We start from the raw sequence: 17,115 nt of genomic DNA, 5'->3' as shown, positions 1-17,115 counted from the left end.
TAAGTTATTTTCATATCAAATTTCACATACAAAAATAGCATATCTGAAAATTTGAAACACATTTCTACACTCAAAACTACCAAATGGCCAAGACGGTTACAACTCCGTTACCTTGGAAGACTTTGCACACAAACACGAGTTAGCACCAATAATATTCTACACACATTGTAGGAAATGTTAAAATCTTTTCAGTGTTAAAAAAAAAAATCCATAAAGCAATCGCCAATATTTTCATTCAGCTCCCAAAGCGTTAACAGTGATCAAGGAACAGATAAGTTTCACAACCTGTTACCACATCACTTGCTCAGCTTAATGGCTACTGCCATATGAAATGTTCTAAAATACTAGTGTTTAAAATCCCAGGAAAAAGACCCGTATGCTCCCATGCAATTCTGTTGATGCACACACTCCATTGCTGACTGGACTAGACAAACTAGACAAAAACTGTGATTATATCACCAACAGAACTACTCTGAGAATCCATTGGTAAGGTACCGATACGTGTAGTCATAAGCAGCCACCATTAGGGCACTTCCAACACCTCTTCGCAGAAGTCTCGGAAGCAGACCTTTGAAAAGAGCTCGCAGTCTGTAAGAGGAAAAAATGCTTAGTTACACACAAGAAGATAATTTACAAAATTCTATATTTCTTATTTTTATGAGTTTTTTCAATAAATAAAGTCTTTTTTTTTTTCTTTTTCTTTTCCCAAGCTGTTAATATATATGGGGAACGTCCATTTAGGTGCTTCAAATTCTATGTTTTTTCTGCTTGTGTGTGAAGTTTCAAACAATTCCAACAGATGACAGAGCTGTAGTGAAACACCCAAATGGTATCAACACAAGACATGATTTACAAGGAATGTGCTGTAATTAAATTCTTGGTTGCAGAAAAAGAAACTGTGTTGAACATCTATAAACAATTGTGTGCAGTGTTTGATAATGATGCAATTAACAAGAGTTCTGCTGGACAGAAACTGAGCTTCACGGCTGGCCTCGTTCAAGACATCCTGTAACAACAGCTGTTCCCCACAAGGCAAATCACGCAGATGCCATTATTTGTGTAGACCATCACATCACATTTGACAGTTGGCTCTACAGGTACCAATGAGCACTGGAAGTGAGTCTACTATGATTGACACTCTTGGATATTCAAAGGCATCCTCAAGATAGCTTCAATGAACACTCATAACAATCTACAATTTTCAAAGAAAAGCCATTTCATCTGAACTGTTGGGGCAATTTGAGGCTGATGGAGGGGCCCTTCTGTCACAGATCATTGCAGATGATACAGACTGGATGGAATGGGAACAAAAGGACAGTCACTCGAGTGGCATCACCCAAAATCGCAAAGAAAAAGAAAGAAAGAAATTAAGACTGCTCCCTCCGCTGGCAAAGTCGTGATGACAGTCTTCTGGCTGTGAAGGAGTCATTCTCATCAATGTGTCGGCAAAAGGATCAAACATTACTTCAGAGGCATATGTAATGACTGAATACTGGGCTGGTACCCACGTAATACCTCAGATAAACAATGTGTAAACATTGAACATGAGACTCAGGATGATGCACACAGATGGGTGCACAGACTCCATCCCAGACGTGACCCTGTAGATATATGGGACAAGGCGAAGAAGAAGAAGAAGAAGAAATGTGAATACTGAACAAACTCTAGAATTGTTTTCAATGTGTTAGGTCTGACAAGAATACAAAAAAAATCTTCCTCCACACAACAATGCACATCCACACACAAAATTCAGGTCCTGGGAAGACATCGCCAAACTGGGTTGGATACAATTTGTCATCCAACCTACAGCTCAGACCTGGTGTCCTTGGACTTCCATCTGTTTGGGCCACTGAAGTATTATCTATGTAAGACACATTTTGAAGATAATGAGATCATAAGTTGTGCAGTGAAAATGTGGCTAACAGCACAGGAGAAGAGCTATTACCAACAGGATATTCATGCTCTTAAAAACACAGGCATAAGGCCATAGAATGTGATGGAGACCATGTACAAAAATAGTACATGTAAAAGAAATGTTGACTGATATTTTCTCCAAATTGTAACTACTGACACTTGGGCGACTGTGCCCGAGCATAGGTCGGGCCACTGAACTGCTTCAAAATGACCGCACCCGAGTATAGGTCGGGCGGCTGCTGCACACCACTCACAGCCTATTAGCCGTCCGGGAGCAGGCCAGCTACTGTGGTAGTGCTTCGTGGAACACCTTCCTATATGTCCCTCAACTGCTGCTTCCCTCTGTGTTCCGGTTTTAGAACTACGTCAAAAGAAATGGCAAGACACGCGTAGCAACTTCCGTGACACGCTGCGCCATTGTGCATTGGTGTAGATGTGAGTTTCAAATGTTCTCATTACTGTTTGCCATTTCTTGTTAATTTTTCTCAAATATGTCATGTTTTCTGAGTGAGATAGAAATTTTAGAAGCCTTAGAAGAAGAATTTGATGATTCTGGTTCTCAGTGGGAATTGTCTTAATGTGAAGAGAATGAAGAAGACCCAGATACAGGTAAGGAGCTGTCTAGTGCAGCTTTTTTTCAGTGTTATTATTACAACTTATATTGCTCGAGTTGCTTCAGTTAGCAGAAAATTTATTTCTGTTCGTCTTGTCTACCTTGCAGAGGAATCTGATGAGCCTGCATCTGTGCAGTTAGTGTTAACTGACCAAAGTACATCCTCTGCAACACAGACATTGGCTGCAACAGAGCTGTCTGTACCTCCAACAAAGAGGCAACGAATTTTGCCGGAAAAACCCACTGGTGCCGAATTAGGCTGTAAATTTGCTGACAATCAGGGTATAGTGCCACAATTTGTAGAGAAAAACAGAGGAATGGCAGCTGTTCATGAGAATTCCACTCCTCTCAGTGTGTTTTCAATCTTTTTCCCCGATTCCATAATGAAACACACAAAATCCGAAACGAACAGATACGCAAAGTCTGTTTATGACAAACTCAAAGCAGCTTCCAGCGTAAGGCCTCACAGTTTTTGTAATTTGTGGGTGGGAGTAAAGCTGCACGAAATGTATTTGTTTTTTGGCATATTTATACACATGTGTCTTGTGAAAAAAAGCAAAACTGACAAATTACTGGTCTACCAACAATTTTATTTTAACCCCTATGCCTGGTTCTGTTATGGCCAGAAATATATTCAATGCAATATTATCAAACCTGCATTTGAATGACAATGCAAAATACATTCCAAAAAGTCAACCTCAGCATGACCCCATGCATAAAATCAGGCCAATCCTGGATCATTTCTTATTAGAATCACAAAAATCATTTTACCCATCAGAAAACCTCACTATTGACAAAGGCATGTGTGGTTTTTGTGGAAGAGTGGTATTTCGGGTTTACATAAAAAATAAACCTGACAAGTATGGAATCAAGATGTTTATTGTGTGTGATTCCAAAACTGGTTAAGTTATTAGATTGGATGTATATGCTTGGAAAGGAACACACGACAACTCTGTACTAACATTATTGGAGAGGTTGCTAGCAGATTACCTGGGAAAAGGCCACACAGTTTACATGGACACATTTTGTAGTTCACCAGCAGTATTCGATTTTCTGTGAAAACATAAAATGAAAGCAATAGGTTCATGCATGACTAAATGGAAAGAACTACCAAACGAAATTGTTTCCAAAAAACTGAAAAGGAATGAGTCTGTGTCAATGAGGAGGAATCATCTGCTTTGTCTGAAGTGGAAAGACACAAGAGATGTACCAAGCCTGTTCACTGTGCACAAAATGACCAGCTCTGACACATCTGTTCATACAAAGGAAGGTATCAAAGTACAATCAAAACCCAGATGCCATTCTTGACTATAATATTTACAAATTGGGGGTCGATAGGAGTGATCACATGACTTCTTACTATGCATTTAGGAGGAAACAGATGATGTGGTGGAAGGAATTGTTCTTCACATGCTTATAATGGCTGCAACAAATGCATTTGTCTTATACCAGGAAACCAGGACTCCTGCTCAAAGAAAGAGCTGCTATTTTTCCAGTTTTCTACAACAAACTGGTGAAGGACTGATTCACAAAGGTATAAATTTGGCACTAGACAATGTTCCTAGTGAAACTCACAGCAACAGACTTCTAGGACACCACTTTGCAGAAATATTCCAACCACTGAGACGAGGGAGCGTCCAACTAGAGTGTGAGTTTGCTCTGAGAAAACAAAAAAACTATCTAGTGGTAAAGCAGGTAGGAAGGAAACCAGCTGGTGGTGTCCAGACTCCAATGTACCACTCGGTGTGCCAGAGTGCTTCAAACTCTTCCACACTGAAGCTAATTGCTGTGAATTTACACAAAAAAAAAAAAAAACAACAACAACTTTTTTTTTTGTGAAACTGAAACCATACATTTTATGTTTGTTGTTACTAATTTTGTCATCAACCAATATAATTAAAATAAACATTTAAAATAAACCATAAAGACTGTTATTTCATAATATGTTTTATGTTTCAAGATACCTTAAATAGAAACGTGCCAGTGACATTTAAAAAAAAACGCTAAAAATGGCTGGTCCACTGGAGCAAGAATGTGTCTAAGCTGCCGGTCCTCAAGGTGTTAAGAACAAATATGTTCTGAGAAAAAAATTTTGAGTCCTTATTTACTGACTGACTCTCAAATATAACAAAATTCTGTCTGTTGGATCAAAAAATCTACTCACATCAAGATTTTCCCACTTCACAGTTCATTTACGAATTTATTGTTCTAAACACAAATGATCTCAGGAGAGAGGTTACGGAACTTAGCGTTGACTTGCACCCTTGCAGTTAATTTCCAGAAGTGTTCTTTTTTATTTTTATTTTTTTTTTGTTTTTGCTCTTGCACTGAAGCACCTCCCTAACTGTGCACCAGTTAGTGCTCAATGGAAGTGCCCCATAGTGTTCCATACACAGCCCACCACACACTGGGCCCTGCACCATCAATGCTAAACTGAGACATTGCTGCCAGCATCTGGATTGGACAATGGTCCTCTTTTCATATTTCCACTTGTAAGGAACTAGTCAATGACATTTTTCTTTTATGTACTTTTCGATACACCCAAATAAATGTACTACTCGATACACGGACATCATTCAAAAATCATAATAATCTTAATTATGGTTTAATAAGGTATAGAGTATTATTTTACTTATGTACAAATGTAAAAACATGTAACAAGAAATTTTTTCAAAAAGAGAATCTAACCAGTGAAGTTATGTCGAACATTTTTTGTTTTAATTCTGAAAAACATCTGAAATTATTATTATTATTATTATTATTATTATTGTTATTTTTCATGCTTTCCCAGCAATCTGTTGACATCTTGGATATTTGGGAATCCAGCCGGATGTTCGCATCGTTTTCGCACGATATTTCAACAGCGTGCCTCGCTGTCTTCTTCAGGTGCTACCTGAGACTGGTCCTTGGGTCGATCGAGTCCAGTATTTATGCCTGGAAGGAGCTGGGGATTCCCTAATTGGTCCACACCGAGTCGACTGCTCCGTCTGTGGTCTGTGCCTGCCAGACTCGGCTTCAATGGACCCTTCCAGTCGCAGACGTTCCGACTGTGCCCATTTTGGCCGTCCTCAACGGTTGTGGTCGTCATCTGAGGTGTGTCAGACCCGATCTGCGATGTTGGGTACTCTGTCTCATGACTGTTACTATGATTTCCACTTCTGTTTTGTGCTGGGTGCTCCATAATCGGTCTGCACCCACCAGACACGGCTACATTGGCCCTCTCTTGTCACCGGTGTTCCGACCGCCGTCTGCACCTGGCCTGGCCGTCTTCTGAAGTCGAGTTCATGATCTGGGGTGTGTCAAATCTGGTCTCTAATGTCTGACACCTTGTCTCACAGCTGTTCTCTCGGCCTCCACTTCTATTTCTTGTAGAATCCTGGAGTGTCCTGCGTTGAGTTTTCACAAGCTCAAGCGCTGGATTCCAGGCAGTGCTGATTTGGTATCCTGAGTCACGGTTGATTAGGTTGTCTGTGACCTTAATCTCAATGGCTTCTTTAATGACACTGTCCCAAAATCTTGAGGTCTTTGTCACAATCTTGGTGTCATTGTAATCCATTGAATGACCAAGTTCCAGACAATGCTCTGCTATGGCTGATTTAGTTGCATGTCTGAGTCTGGTATGTCTCTGATGTTCTTTACACCTGATGTCCACAGTTCTGGTGGTCTGGCCAATGTATGACATCCCACACTGGCATGGTATGTTGTAAATACCTGGCTTGCATAGCTCCAGGTCATCTTTTACATTCCCCAGCATAGCCTCAATTTTGGTGGGTGGGCAAAATATGCTCTTGATGTCATATTTCTGGACAATCTTGCTGATTTTGGCAGAGATAGGTCTGGCATATGGCAAGTATGCCATCTTCTTTACCTCTTCTGGTTCTTCTTCTGGATCCTTTGGCTGATTGGCAGGTTGAAGTGGAGACAGAGAGAACAGCCGTGAGACAAGGTGTCGGACATTAGAGACAAGATTTGACACACTCGAGATCATGAACTCGACTTCAGAAGATGGCCAGGCTGGGCATGGATGGCGGTCGGAACACCGGTGACCAGAGAGGGCCAATGTAGCCGCGTCTGGCAGGCGCGGACCGCAGACGGAACATACAATGCAGCACAGACCGATTATGGAGCGCCCAGCACGAAACAGAAGTGGAAATCATAGTAACAGTCATGAGACAGAGTACCCAACATTTCAGATCGGGTCTGACACACCTTAGATGATGACCACAACCGTTGAGGACAGCCAAAATGGGTGCAGACGGCAGTCGGAACATCCGCAACTGGAGGGGTCCATTGAAGCCAAGTCTGGCAGGTGCGGACCACAGACGGAACACTCGACTCGGCAAGGACCGATTAGGGAATGCCCAGCTCGTTCCAGGCATAAATACTGGATTTGATCGACCCAAGGACCAGTCTCAGGTAGCACCTGAAGAAGATAGCGGGGCACGCTGTCGAAATATCATGTGAGAATGATGCGAACATCTGGTTGGATCCCTGAATATCCAAGATGTCATTATTATTATTGTTGTTGATGTTGTTATCATTGTTGTTGTTGTTATTTAAATAATTTTTGTATTACAATTTGAAAAGCATTTCTAATGTAAATTTTATGAAATATTAATTGCATGTAACTTTTACCTTTGGATGCACAGATTGATGTCTAGATATAAATAGATCTGCCCTGTGAGTTAAGCATCACTGATCACTTTTGTTAGTCTCACATTTTTAGTGTGACTCAACACAGTTCTGTAATGTGGTGTGGTTCAATTCTACATCTACATCTACATCTACATCTACATCTACATCTACATCCATACTCCGCAAGCCACCTGACGGTGTGTGGCGGAGGGTACCTTGAGTACCTCTATCAGTTCTCCCTTCTACTCCTGTCTCATATTGTTCGCGGAAAGAAGGATTGTCGGTATGCTTCTGTGTGGGCTCTAATCTCTCTGATTTTATCCTCATGGTCTCTTCGCGAGATATACGTAGGAGGGAGCAATATGCTGCTTGACTCTTCGGTGAAGGTATGTTCTCGAAACTTTAACAAAACCCGTACCGAGCTACTGAGCGTCTCTCCTGCAAAATCTTCCACTGGAGTTTATCTATCATCTCCGTAACACTTTCGCGATTACTAAATGATCCTGCAACAAAGCGCGCTGCTCTCCGCTGGATCTTCTCTATCTCTTCTATCAACCCCATCTGGTACGGATCCCACGCTGCTGAGCAGTATTCAAGCAGTGGGCGAACAAGTGTACTGTAACCTACTTCCTTTGCTTTCAGATTACATTTCCTTAGGATTCTTCCAATGAATCTCAGTCTGGCATCTGCTTTACCAACAATCAACTTTATATGATCATTCCATTTTAAATCACTCCTAATGCGTACTCCCAGATAATTTATGGAATTCTAGAAATGCTGTGCTGTTCTGTTATGTGCAATGCTGAAGTGCTTTACTACTTAATCCAGTAAGTTGTTGTGAAAACAAGACATTATGTAAATAATAAAAATCAACAAGGCTCTGTTATATTTTATTTCTAACATTTATGCTTCAATAACTAGAAATCTGGATTCCACCAGGTAAAGCAGGAATATATCCTGAATTTGAGGAAACTGAAACAAATTGAGAAAATAACAGAAAGGCAATATATTACATAGCTTTTTTTTATTATTTCAAATACTGCTTTCTAACCATATACACTAATTTGCCATATCTTTCTATTTTATCATATGCAGCTCTAAATAAAACTCGTCATTAAAGATTGCTGCACAAATACAAATATTAATTTTTGATATACCATCAATAGAAAGATGAGAATACACACTGTAATTACTTATGTCTCTGTATGTGTCTGTAGATGGTAGTTCTTTGTTTTTTGTGGTTTAGCTAGTAATTCTGCACTCACTGGCACTCCAAAATAGAAACCATTAAAGAGAGTACGAATGCTATTGTGAAAAGCTAGAACTCATATTTATGTAACATGAAAAATATGAAATACAAAATTACAAAACGTTTTCCTTGTCATCCCTTCCGGTAAGTCTCCCCTGATCCAGGATTCTGGGTAACATTGCCAGCCTCTACAACTTTTCCTAAACCTCTCCAGTCCTTTTCCTTCATCCCTCTTCTTTCCCCTTCAACCCTACTGCCAGAAGAAGGAGCCACTGGCTCCAAGACCTTGCATATGTAATACCTTTTTTATACTTGTATTCTATTGCCACCGCTTGCTTAGCAGATTTTTTTATCTATACAGTTACATTATATTTTCAAAAGCACAAGTAAGCAAGTGAAGCACGACACATAGAAATCTAAGGATATCGTTTGTGATACAGGTAGCTGCATGTTCAGGGTCATCAGCTGTTGCAAATGTTTCAACATATGTCCCTTCTGGACTATACTGTTTGTAAACAACTGATGACAGTATTAGCAAAAGACACAGTAAGATGATATTTGAGGGCTCAGGTTTTCACACTGTGACCGATTAATGGTGTGCTTCAGGTTGTTCAGTCTAGTTGTCGATTGAATTTTTCTACACAAGACTTTGATGACTGACCCATTTGTCTCCTTCAGGTGGTGCAAGTTGTGCTGTTGTGTGTACTTGCTGCCTGAATTCCAATCAGACTGTCACCTACTGTCAGTCCCAAGCTGCTACTTATAGTTGAATTTGACTCTCAATGCCTCTTTTTCCTTTTTGCTCATTTGTTTTTCATAGGCCACACTGACACTCTGTGAAATGCACTTTCCCTCCATTTCCCAACTCTGGTGAATATGACGCCCAGCAATATCTTAATTACTCGAGTGCCAGACCCCAAGGCCCTTTTTTAAACTGAAACCTCTAACCTGGCTCATCAGGTCTTCCAAAATCTTTATTTCGTTATTGGATAGGTAAAAAATCTACTCACCAAGTGGTGGCAGGAGAACAAACATACAAAAGGTACAACAGTACACAAGCTTTCAGAGTCAGTGGCTTCTCCTTCTGGCAGAAGGGTTGAAGTTGAAGGAAGAGTGGTGAAGGTAAAGGACTGAAAGATTCCTCCTCATCCCATCTGGTAAGTCTCCCCTGACCCAGGCTTCAGGGCAGCTTTTTCAAACTCTACTATTTTCCAAAACCTCACCACTCCTTTTCCTTCGCCCCATTTCTCTCCCTTCAACCCTACTGCCAGAATGAGGAGCCACTGGCTCTGAAACTTGCATACATTTTATGTGTGCGTTCTGCTACTGCTTGGTGAGTAGATTTTTTACAACCCAATTATGTTTTCAAAAACTGATTATTTCTGTTGATATATTAACATCTTTATTTCAATAGACTGCTTAATTATACTGCCCCAGAAACATGGCATTTACACCACAGTACTCACCTCATCATATTTCAATTTCATGACTGTATTTGAGGCCTTGCACAGCGACAGCTGATTTGCTCGACTGAGTTAGCCGAGTGTGTCGTTATGTGTGTGATCTTTGCATATCATCCCAATTGTTCTAACAGTCTTCACCAGATAAGTCATTTCACATTGACAAGGAATGTGGTACCCACCCGAATTTTGATAACTAGAGCCCTGCAGCCAAGCGACTAGCGCGAGGTTTGGTGTTCTCGTAAAGATAAGTTATTTTAGATTATAAAACACATAGATTAGTACTGATTACGTGGTAAATAAGTGTATTAGTGTGCCGTTTAAGTGTACCATCAAAGGTTTCATTTCTCATTACGTAATATAGTAGAAAACGCGAAAAGACCGTACAGTCGTATTTTCTGTTTACGTTCTGCTGCAGCAAATCTATAGAATTTCGTTTAGTTGTTCCTTGCTCTCTCCAGCAATTTAACTTAGCGTACCTCTTCATTATTTAACTAGCATTTCCGGAAAGTAGCGTAAAGTTTAACTTGTTGTTTCAGAAACTTTGCACTTTTGTTTTTGTTTACACACAGTTGCGTATAGGCCAAATTTGTGTAACCCTATTTTCGTGTTTATCTGTAATTTAACTGACTTATTCTTAATAAATTATTACGTTTATCATGAGTGAAAAGTGCTTGACTTGCCGTAGAATTGTTAGGTCGGGGCTTTGGTGTGATGGGTGCTGTAGTTTTTTCCATGTGGGTGACTGCAGTGGCGTGGGAATAGGGGAAGTAAATGAGACTCATCAGTGGTTTTGTAGGATTTGTAGTAGAGATAGGAAGATACTGGAACAGGAGGGGAAAATTGCTGCCCTTCAGGCTGAGTTAGACAAGGCCAGGGGAGATCTTGACAGGTTAAGGAGGGAGAAGGGTAAAGAGAGGTGGGAAGTGGCAACAGGCAACAGGAGGAACAGGCCTAGAACTTTGTCTGACAGCTTTATGGTGAATGTGGAAAATAGATTTGACCTGTTGCTTCAGTTAGAAGCTGGTGAGCCTCAAGCAGTTACAGGTGTAGACAGGGCACAACAAACTTTCAGCAGCAAATTGAAAAGTAAGAATGTAGGGAAATCAGTAAAGAGAAAGAAAGTGTTGTTGTTAGGTAGTTCCCATGGAAGAGGTGTTGGCCAACTCTTGCAGGATGAACTAGGATCAGAATACCAGGTCACCAATTTTTTTAAACCTAGTGCTGGTCTGGAGCAGGTGACAGAGGATTTAGGATCACTTTGCAAAGATTTCACTAAGGAAGACACCGTGGTTATAGTGGGTGGGGCAGGTAACAGTATTGACAGAGATCCTGGGTACAGCATAGAGTGTGACCTGGCGAAGATTGCATCAGCATCGAGGCATACCAGTGTTGAGTTTGTATCTGTTCTTGGGCGCCATGACCGACCTCATTTGAACTCTTCTGTCAAGAGAGTTAATTTGGAGCTGGAACGGCTGCTCATGTCGGGTGCGGGGTCACACATTGGTGTGGTTCATGTTGATTCTGTCAGTAGGTGGGATTATACTAGGCATGGCCTTCACCTCAACAGGAAGGGGAAGGGTAAATTGGCTGGGGAAATAGCAGGAAAGTTAAAGGGGGGAGGCACTGTCATGAGTGGTAAAATACCAGTGGTTATAGGATTCAGAAAAGACCCTTTTTTAGGGTAGGGAGGACAGAAAGAAAACAAATTTTAAGAGAGGTTAGAACTGAGACAAACCTTCAGTTTGAGAAAGAAATCAAAAAACATAATTCCAGCTTATTACATCAACATAAACAGCCATTGGTTAAGAATTTTCAACTGTCAGCAGATATTTTAACTCCATCCAATTTTAAGTCAGTCAATGTGAAATGTCAGCTATCTTTATTGCATCAAAATATTCGAGGACTGAGAAATAAAATTAATGAATTAACTATCTGCATAGATGAATTAGAGTCTTCAAACCCAGCTGACATAATCTGCCTCTCTGAACATCATGTGACCACTGGTATAGAACTTTTAAGTGTTACAGGGTTTAGGTTAGCATCTCACTATTGTAGATCAGAAATGGAGAAAGGAGGAGTTGCCACATTCATCAGGAACTGTCATAAATTTAAGAACATAGACATTCATAAATTTTGCCTAGAACAGCATATGGAAGCATGTGCAACAGAATTAGATTTTCACAAAAAATCTTTCATAATATTAAGTGTATATCGAGCACCTGCAGGTAACTTTAATCTGTTTGTAAACCACCTTGAAGCTGTACTGGCCCATTTAACAACCAAAAACAAAGAAATAGTGGTTGCTGGTGATTTCAATGTAGATTTCCTTAAAGACTCTCCCAATAAGAACCTATTTGAGTTAGTAACACTATCATTCAACTTAATTCCCACAGTAAAGTTCCCCACTAGGATAACCACTTGCTCACAAACAGCCATTGATAATATCTTTATAGAAAAGTCAAATGAACAAAATTATATTACAAAACCAATAGTCAATGGCCTCTCAGACCATGACATGCAGTTCCTTCTGTTAAATGTTAATACTGAACAGGATATAAAATCTGTTAAATCTGAGCTCAAGAGGGTAATCAGTAAGCCAAAAATTGATTATTTTAGGACACTCCTCAGAGACATTCACTGGACTGATGTTTACAGTGCTCATGGCATGAATGAAAAATATAACATTTTTGCTAATAAAGTGCTTACCTTATTTGAACACTGCTTTCCCCCAAAACTTACCAAGGTTAGAGCAAAGTCTACAAAGAAGCCATGGATTACTCGAGGAATAGGGGTATCTTGTAAAACAAAAAGAAAACTGTATCTGTCAATCCGAAACATTTCCAATGTTGATGCTATAGCACATTATAAGAAATACTGCAAAATATTAAAGACTGTAATACGGATGTCAAAGCAAATATATTACAAGGAAAAGATAGTCATATCAGATAACAAAATAAAGACAATATGGGATATAGTGAAGGAGGAGACCGGTAGAACCAGACATGAAGAGGAACAAATAGCATTAAGAGTAAATGATGCATTGGTGACAGATGTGTATAGTGTTGCAGAACTTTTTAACAAACATTTTATAACTGTTACTGAAAAGATGGGGTTGTCAGGTTCGGTAGATGCTGCTATGGATTACCTTAGACCAGACATTTCAAGTAACTTCCATAATATGAATTTGACCCTCACTACCCCAACAGAAATAATGTCCATCATAAAATCTTTAAAATCAAAAACATCTAGTGGGTATGATGAAATATCAACAAAGTTAATTAAAGAATGTGATTCTGAGCTAAGTAACATATTAAGCTATCTGTGTAACCAGTCGTTTATCAGTGGAATATTTCCCGAATGGCTGAAATATGCTGAAGTTAAGCCACTGTTTAAGAAGGGAGATAAAGAAATAGCATCAAATTTCCGTCCAATTTCACTGTTGCCAGCATTCTCAAAAATTTTCGAAAAAGTAATGTACAGTCGTCTTTATAACCATCTTATCTCAAATAACATACTGTCAAAGTCACAGTTTGGATTTCTAAAAGGTTCTGATATTGAGAAGGCTATCTACACTTACAGTGAAAATGTACTTAATTCATTAGACAAAAAATTGCAGGCAACTGGTATATTTTGTGATCTGTCAAAGGCATTTGACTGTGTAAATCACAATATCCTTTTAAGTAAACTAGAATATTATAGTGTAACAGGAAATGCTGCAAAATGGTTCAAATCTTATATCTCTGGCAGGAAACAAAGGGTGTTATTAGGAAAGAGACATGTATCAAGCTATCAGGCATCATCCAACTGGGAACTAATTACATGTGGGGTCCCACAAGGTTCCATTTTGGGGCCCTTACTTTTTCTTGTGTATATCAATGACCTTTCATCAGTAACATTACCAGATGCCAAGTTTGTTCTGTTTGCTGATGATACAAACATTGCAATAAATAGCAAATCAAGTGTAGTCTTAGAAAGATCAGCCAATAAAATATTTGTAGACATTAATCACTGGTTCCTAGCCAATTCTTTGTCACTAAACTTTGAAAAAACACACTACATGCAGTTCAGAACTTGTAAGGGGTGTCCCAAGAGTATATGTCTAACATATGATGACAAGAAGATAGAAGAAGTGGACGGTGTTAAATTCTTGGGATTACAGCTTGATAATAAATTCAACTGGGAGGAGCACACCACAGAACTGCTGAAGCGTCTTAACAAATCTCTGTTTGCAATGCGAATTTTGTCAGACATAGGGGATATAAAAATGAAAAAGCTGGCATACTATGCTTACTTTCATTCCATAATGTCATATGGGATTATTTTCTGGGGTAATTCATCAAGCCAAGCTAAAGTTTTCCGGGCACAAAAACGTGCAGTAAGAATTATATGTGGTGTGAACTCAAGAACATCCTGCAGAAGCCTGTTTAGGGAACTAGGGATACTAACTACAGCTTCCCAATATATTTATTCCTTAATGAAATTTGTCATTAAAAATATATCACTTTTTCAAACCAACAGCTCAATTCATGGAATCAATACTAGAAATAAGAATAATCTTCACAAGGATTTAAAGTCACTTAGTCTTGTACAAAAAGGTGTGCATTATTCAGGAACACACATTTTCAATAACTTGCCAGCAGCCATAAAAAGCTTAACAACCAATGAAATTCAGTTTAAGAGAAGCCTAAAGGATTTATTGGTGGCCAACTCCTTCTACTCCATTGATGAATTTCTGAGGAAAACCAACTGATTTGTATATAAGTACAACATAACTTCTGCACAATTTCAGTGCAGTAATGTGTTCACTGAAAATTTGTGTGTGTGTGTGTGTGTGTAAGTATAATCTAACTTCTGCACCATTTCAGTGCAGTAATGTGTTCATTGTAAATAAGTATTACAGTAGTTGTATTACATGTTTCTTACCTTATAAATAAATATAAAACTTTTTTATTTTAAATTCAGTGCAATAGTATTTGTAAAATGACTCTTAGTGTTCATTAAAAAATGACGATCATTCCACTTGGGACCTGTGGAATGGTACATTAGCTTATTTGTTTTAGTTTAAATATTTGTCATGTATTGTTGTTTTTCTGACATGTTCCACATCCTGGAGGACCTCCTCACTACGGATCAATTGGAATGAAAGTAAATCTAATCTAATCTAATCTAGTGTTGTAATGTTGCAAAGAAGACTTTTTACCTCTCCTGAAGAGAGCAAAATAAATAGGCACCAAGTTCCCAAATGAGTCTACTGATGTATCTGCAGAGTGGGCCAATGTAAGGTAAATAAGTCATTCTTGGTTTTGTCTTTCTTTCTCAATTATAGTCTCTTCCTCAGTAGTTGATTTTGGCAGCATCAGCCATTTAATTGGTCAAATGGAATAGTTCTTTTTTCAGAGCTGTTGATATTCTTCAGTGAGGCTCTCCTTGTCTGAAAGTGTACAAGCTCTATGGTCCAGAATCTTCGGCACGGAATATCTTTCTTACAGATTGTGATAGCTCAAGGGATGGAGACAGAGGTCAGTGTTCCTGGGTTTTTGCATATACTGAGACCTAGAGATCCTAAATGTGAAGAAAATGTTGCTGGCCCTCTTTTTCAAGTTCATACCTTGAGCCATCATCAGCCATCACAAACAAATTTGGTGCTACAGACTTTCAGAGAAAGAGAGCCTCACCGAGCAATTAGATTAGAACACCTACGAATAGTGATCCACAACAATGGGTACTCTGATCGAAATACTGAGTGGGTGTTGCAATCAAAATGAATAATACTTGAAAAAGTGCTAGAAAGCATGACAAACAGAGAGAAGCCAAGAATCACTACCTACCTTCTGTTGGTACAATATCTGGAAAGACTGCTGGACTCCTACAGAAACATGGCATGCAGTGTATTTCACTGACATTAACAAATTCAAAAGGTGTTCTCTGTACTGTTAAAGATGATCTCGGTCCCCGAAAGCCAGGTGCACTGCGTGCGAATGTAGCACGCTGTAAGTGGAGCACACTATCAGAACAGTCAAGGAGAATGTAAGAAATATCAGCAACACAACCTGACAAAACAACCAAACGAATCAGCTCTCACTAAGTACTGCCTCAAATATAATCATGAAATAAATACAACAAGACCAATGTTGTGGTGCAAATGTCACGTTTCTGAGATGTCACGGTTAAGAAGTCTGTTGAAATAAAAATGTTGGAAAACCAAATAGCTGAGACGGTGGTTTTAATTTAAATGGGGCTTGGGATGCGACAATTGATTTAGTAAGATCTCACTAGCCATCATACCCACCAGAGCCGGAAAAAGCTGAGAGAATGCGTGTTTCGCGGGACATCAGTGTGGGCTCCTGGAGAGGAGCACATGGAATAACAGTGGGTAAAGTTTAAAAAAACAGTTGACCAGGTACTTGATAGATATGGATCTAGGAGAACAGCTCGTGAAGGAAATGACCACCATGGTACACAGTCACTGTAAATCAACTTCTAAAGAAACAGAGACAACTGCATAATAGGTGTAAAACAAACCACGTAGCTATAGACAGAGAGATGATGAATAAAACGTATCTGCCTGTATGAATTCTCCTTATTCCCCCCCCCCACTCCTCCATGGATGGATTCTGTGCACCCCACCTGTCTGTGTCTGGAGTTAATCTCATATGAAAGCATGAGAACATTATCCCAATGTTTCCACAAAGTGTATCTGGAGCGGGACATGGGTACGTGCCAACTGTTCACCTACTGCAATGTCAGAAATGGCCTAAAAACCACAGCCAGGCTGACCAGTTCACTAGCCTTCCTTGTTAATTCACAAGGCAGATTTGATATGGATCAGTCTCACCTTCCTGTGTCCTGGAAGCAGTGCTTTAATGCGCTTGGCTATCAAGGCAAGTAACTTAATTTCTGAAAAGCATTTGACTCAGTACCACACTCATGCTTTTTACCATAAATATGATCATATGGAACATCAACTGAAATTTGTGACTGGGCTGAGGATTTCTTGGTATTGGTACGAACAATGCAACATCTTATTTCAGCTGGAGAGTCATCAATAACTGTACAAGGTTGTTATAATTAAAGTGCAGCAACTCACAGAGTTTGTGTGGATGGTAATTATTATATGGCAGTGACACTTGGTAGACTCTAATGCATTAATACACAACCAACTTTTTCCGAGTGGGGGGGGGGGGGGCAGAGGGGGGGGGGGGGGGGGGGTTGGAATAGTTCAAATCTGGCACGGTGAATGC

At 39.6% G+C, this 17,115-nt stretch overlaps 1 protein-coding gene across 6 annotated transcripts in view; it reads right to left on the bottom strand.

The window, feature by feature from the left end:
* Positions 1-217: 217 nt before the first annotated feature.
* LOC126425120 (mitochondrial 2-oxodicarboxylate carrier-like) overlaps positions 218-17,115 on the bottom strand; it is a 102,148-nt gene continuing 85,250 nt past the window's right edge. For all 6 annotated transcript variants that reach the window (XM_050088054.1, XM_050088052.1, XM_050088050.1 and 3 more), the window contains one exon: positions 218-588. In XM_050088054.1, the coding sequence (XP_049944011.1) occupies positions 468-588 (121 nt within the window). In that variant the 3' untranslated portion in view covers positions 218-467. The remainder of the gene's footprint in view (positions 589-17,115) is intronic.

Source organism: Schistocerca serialis, chromosome 10, assembly GCF_023864345.2.
Source record: "Schistocerca serialis cubense isolate TAMUIC-IGC-003099 chromosome 10, iqSchSeri2.2, whole genome shotgun sequence".
NCBI lineage: Eukaryota > Metazoa > Arthropoda > Insecta > Orthoptera > Acrididae > Schistocerca > Schistocerca serialis.
Note: the sequence above shows the minus strand (reverse complement) of the source record. Positions and strands in the feature narration are given on the sequence as shown.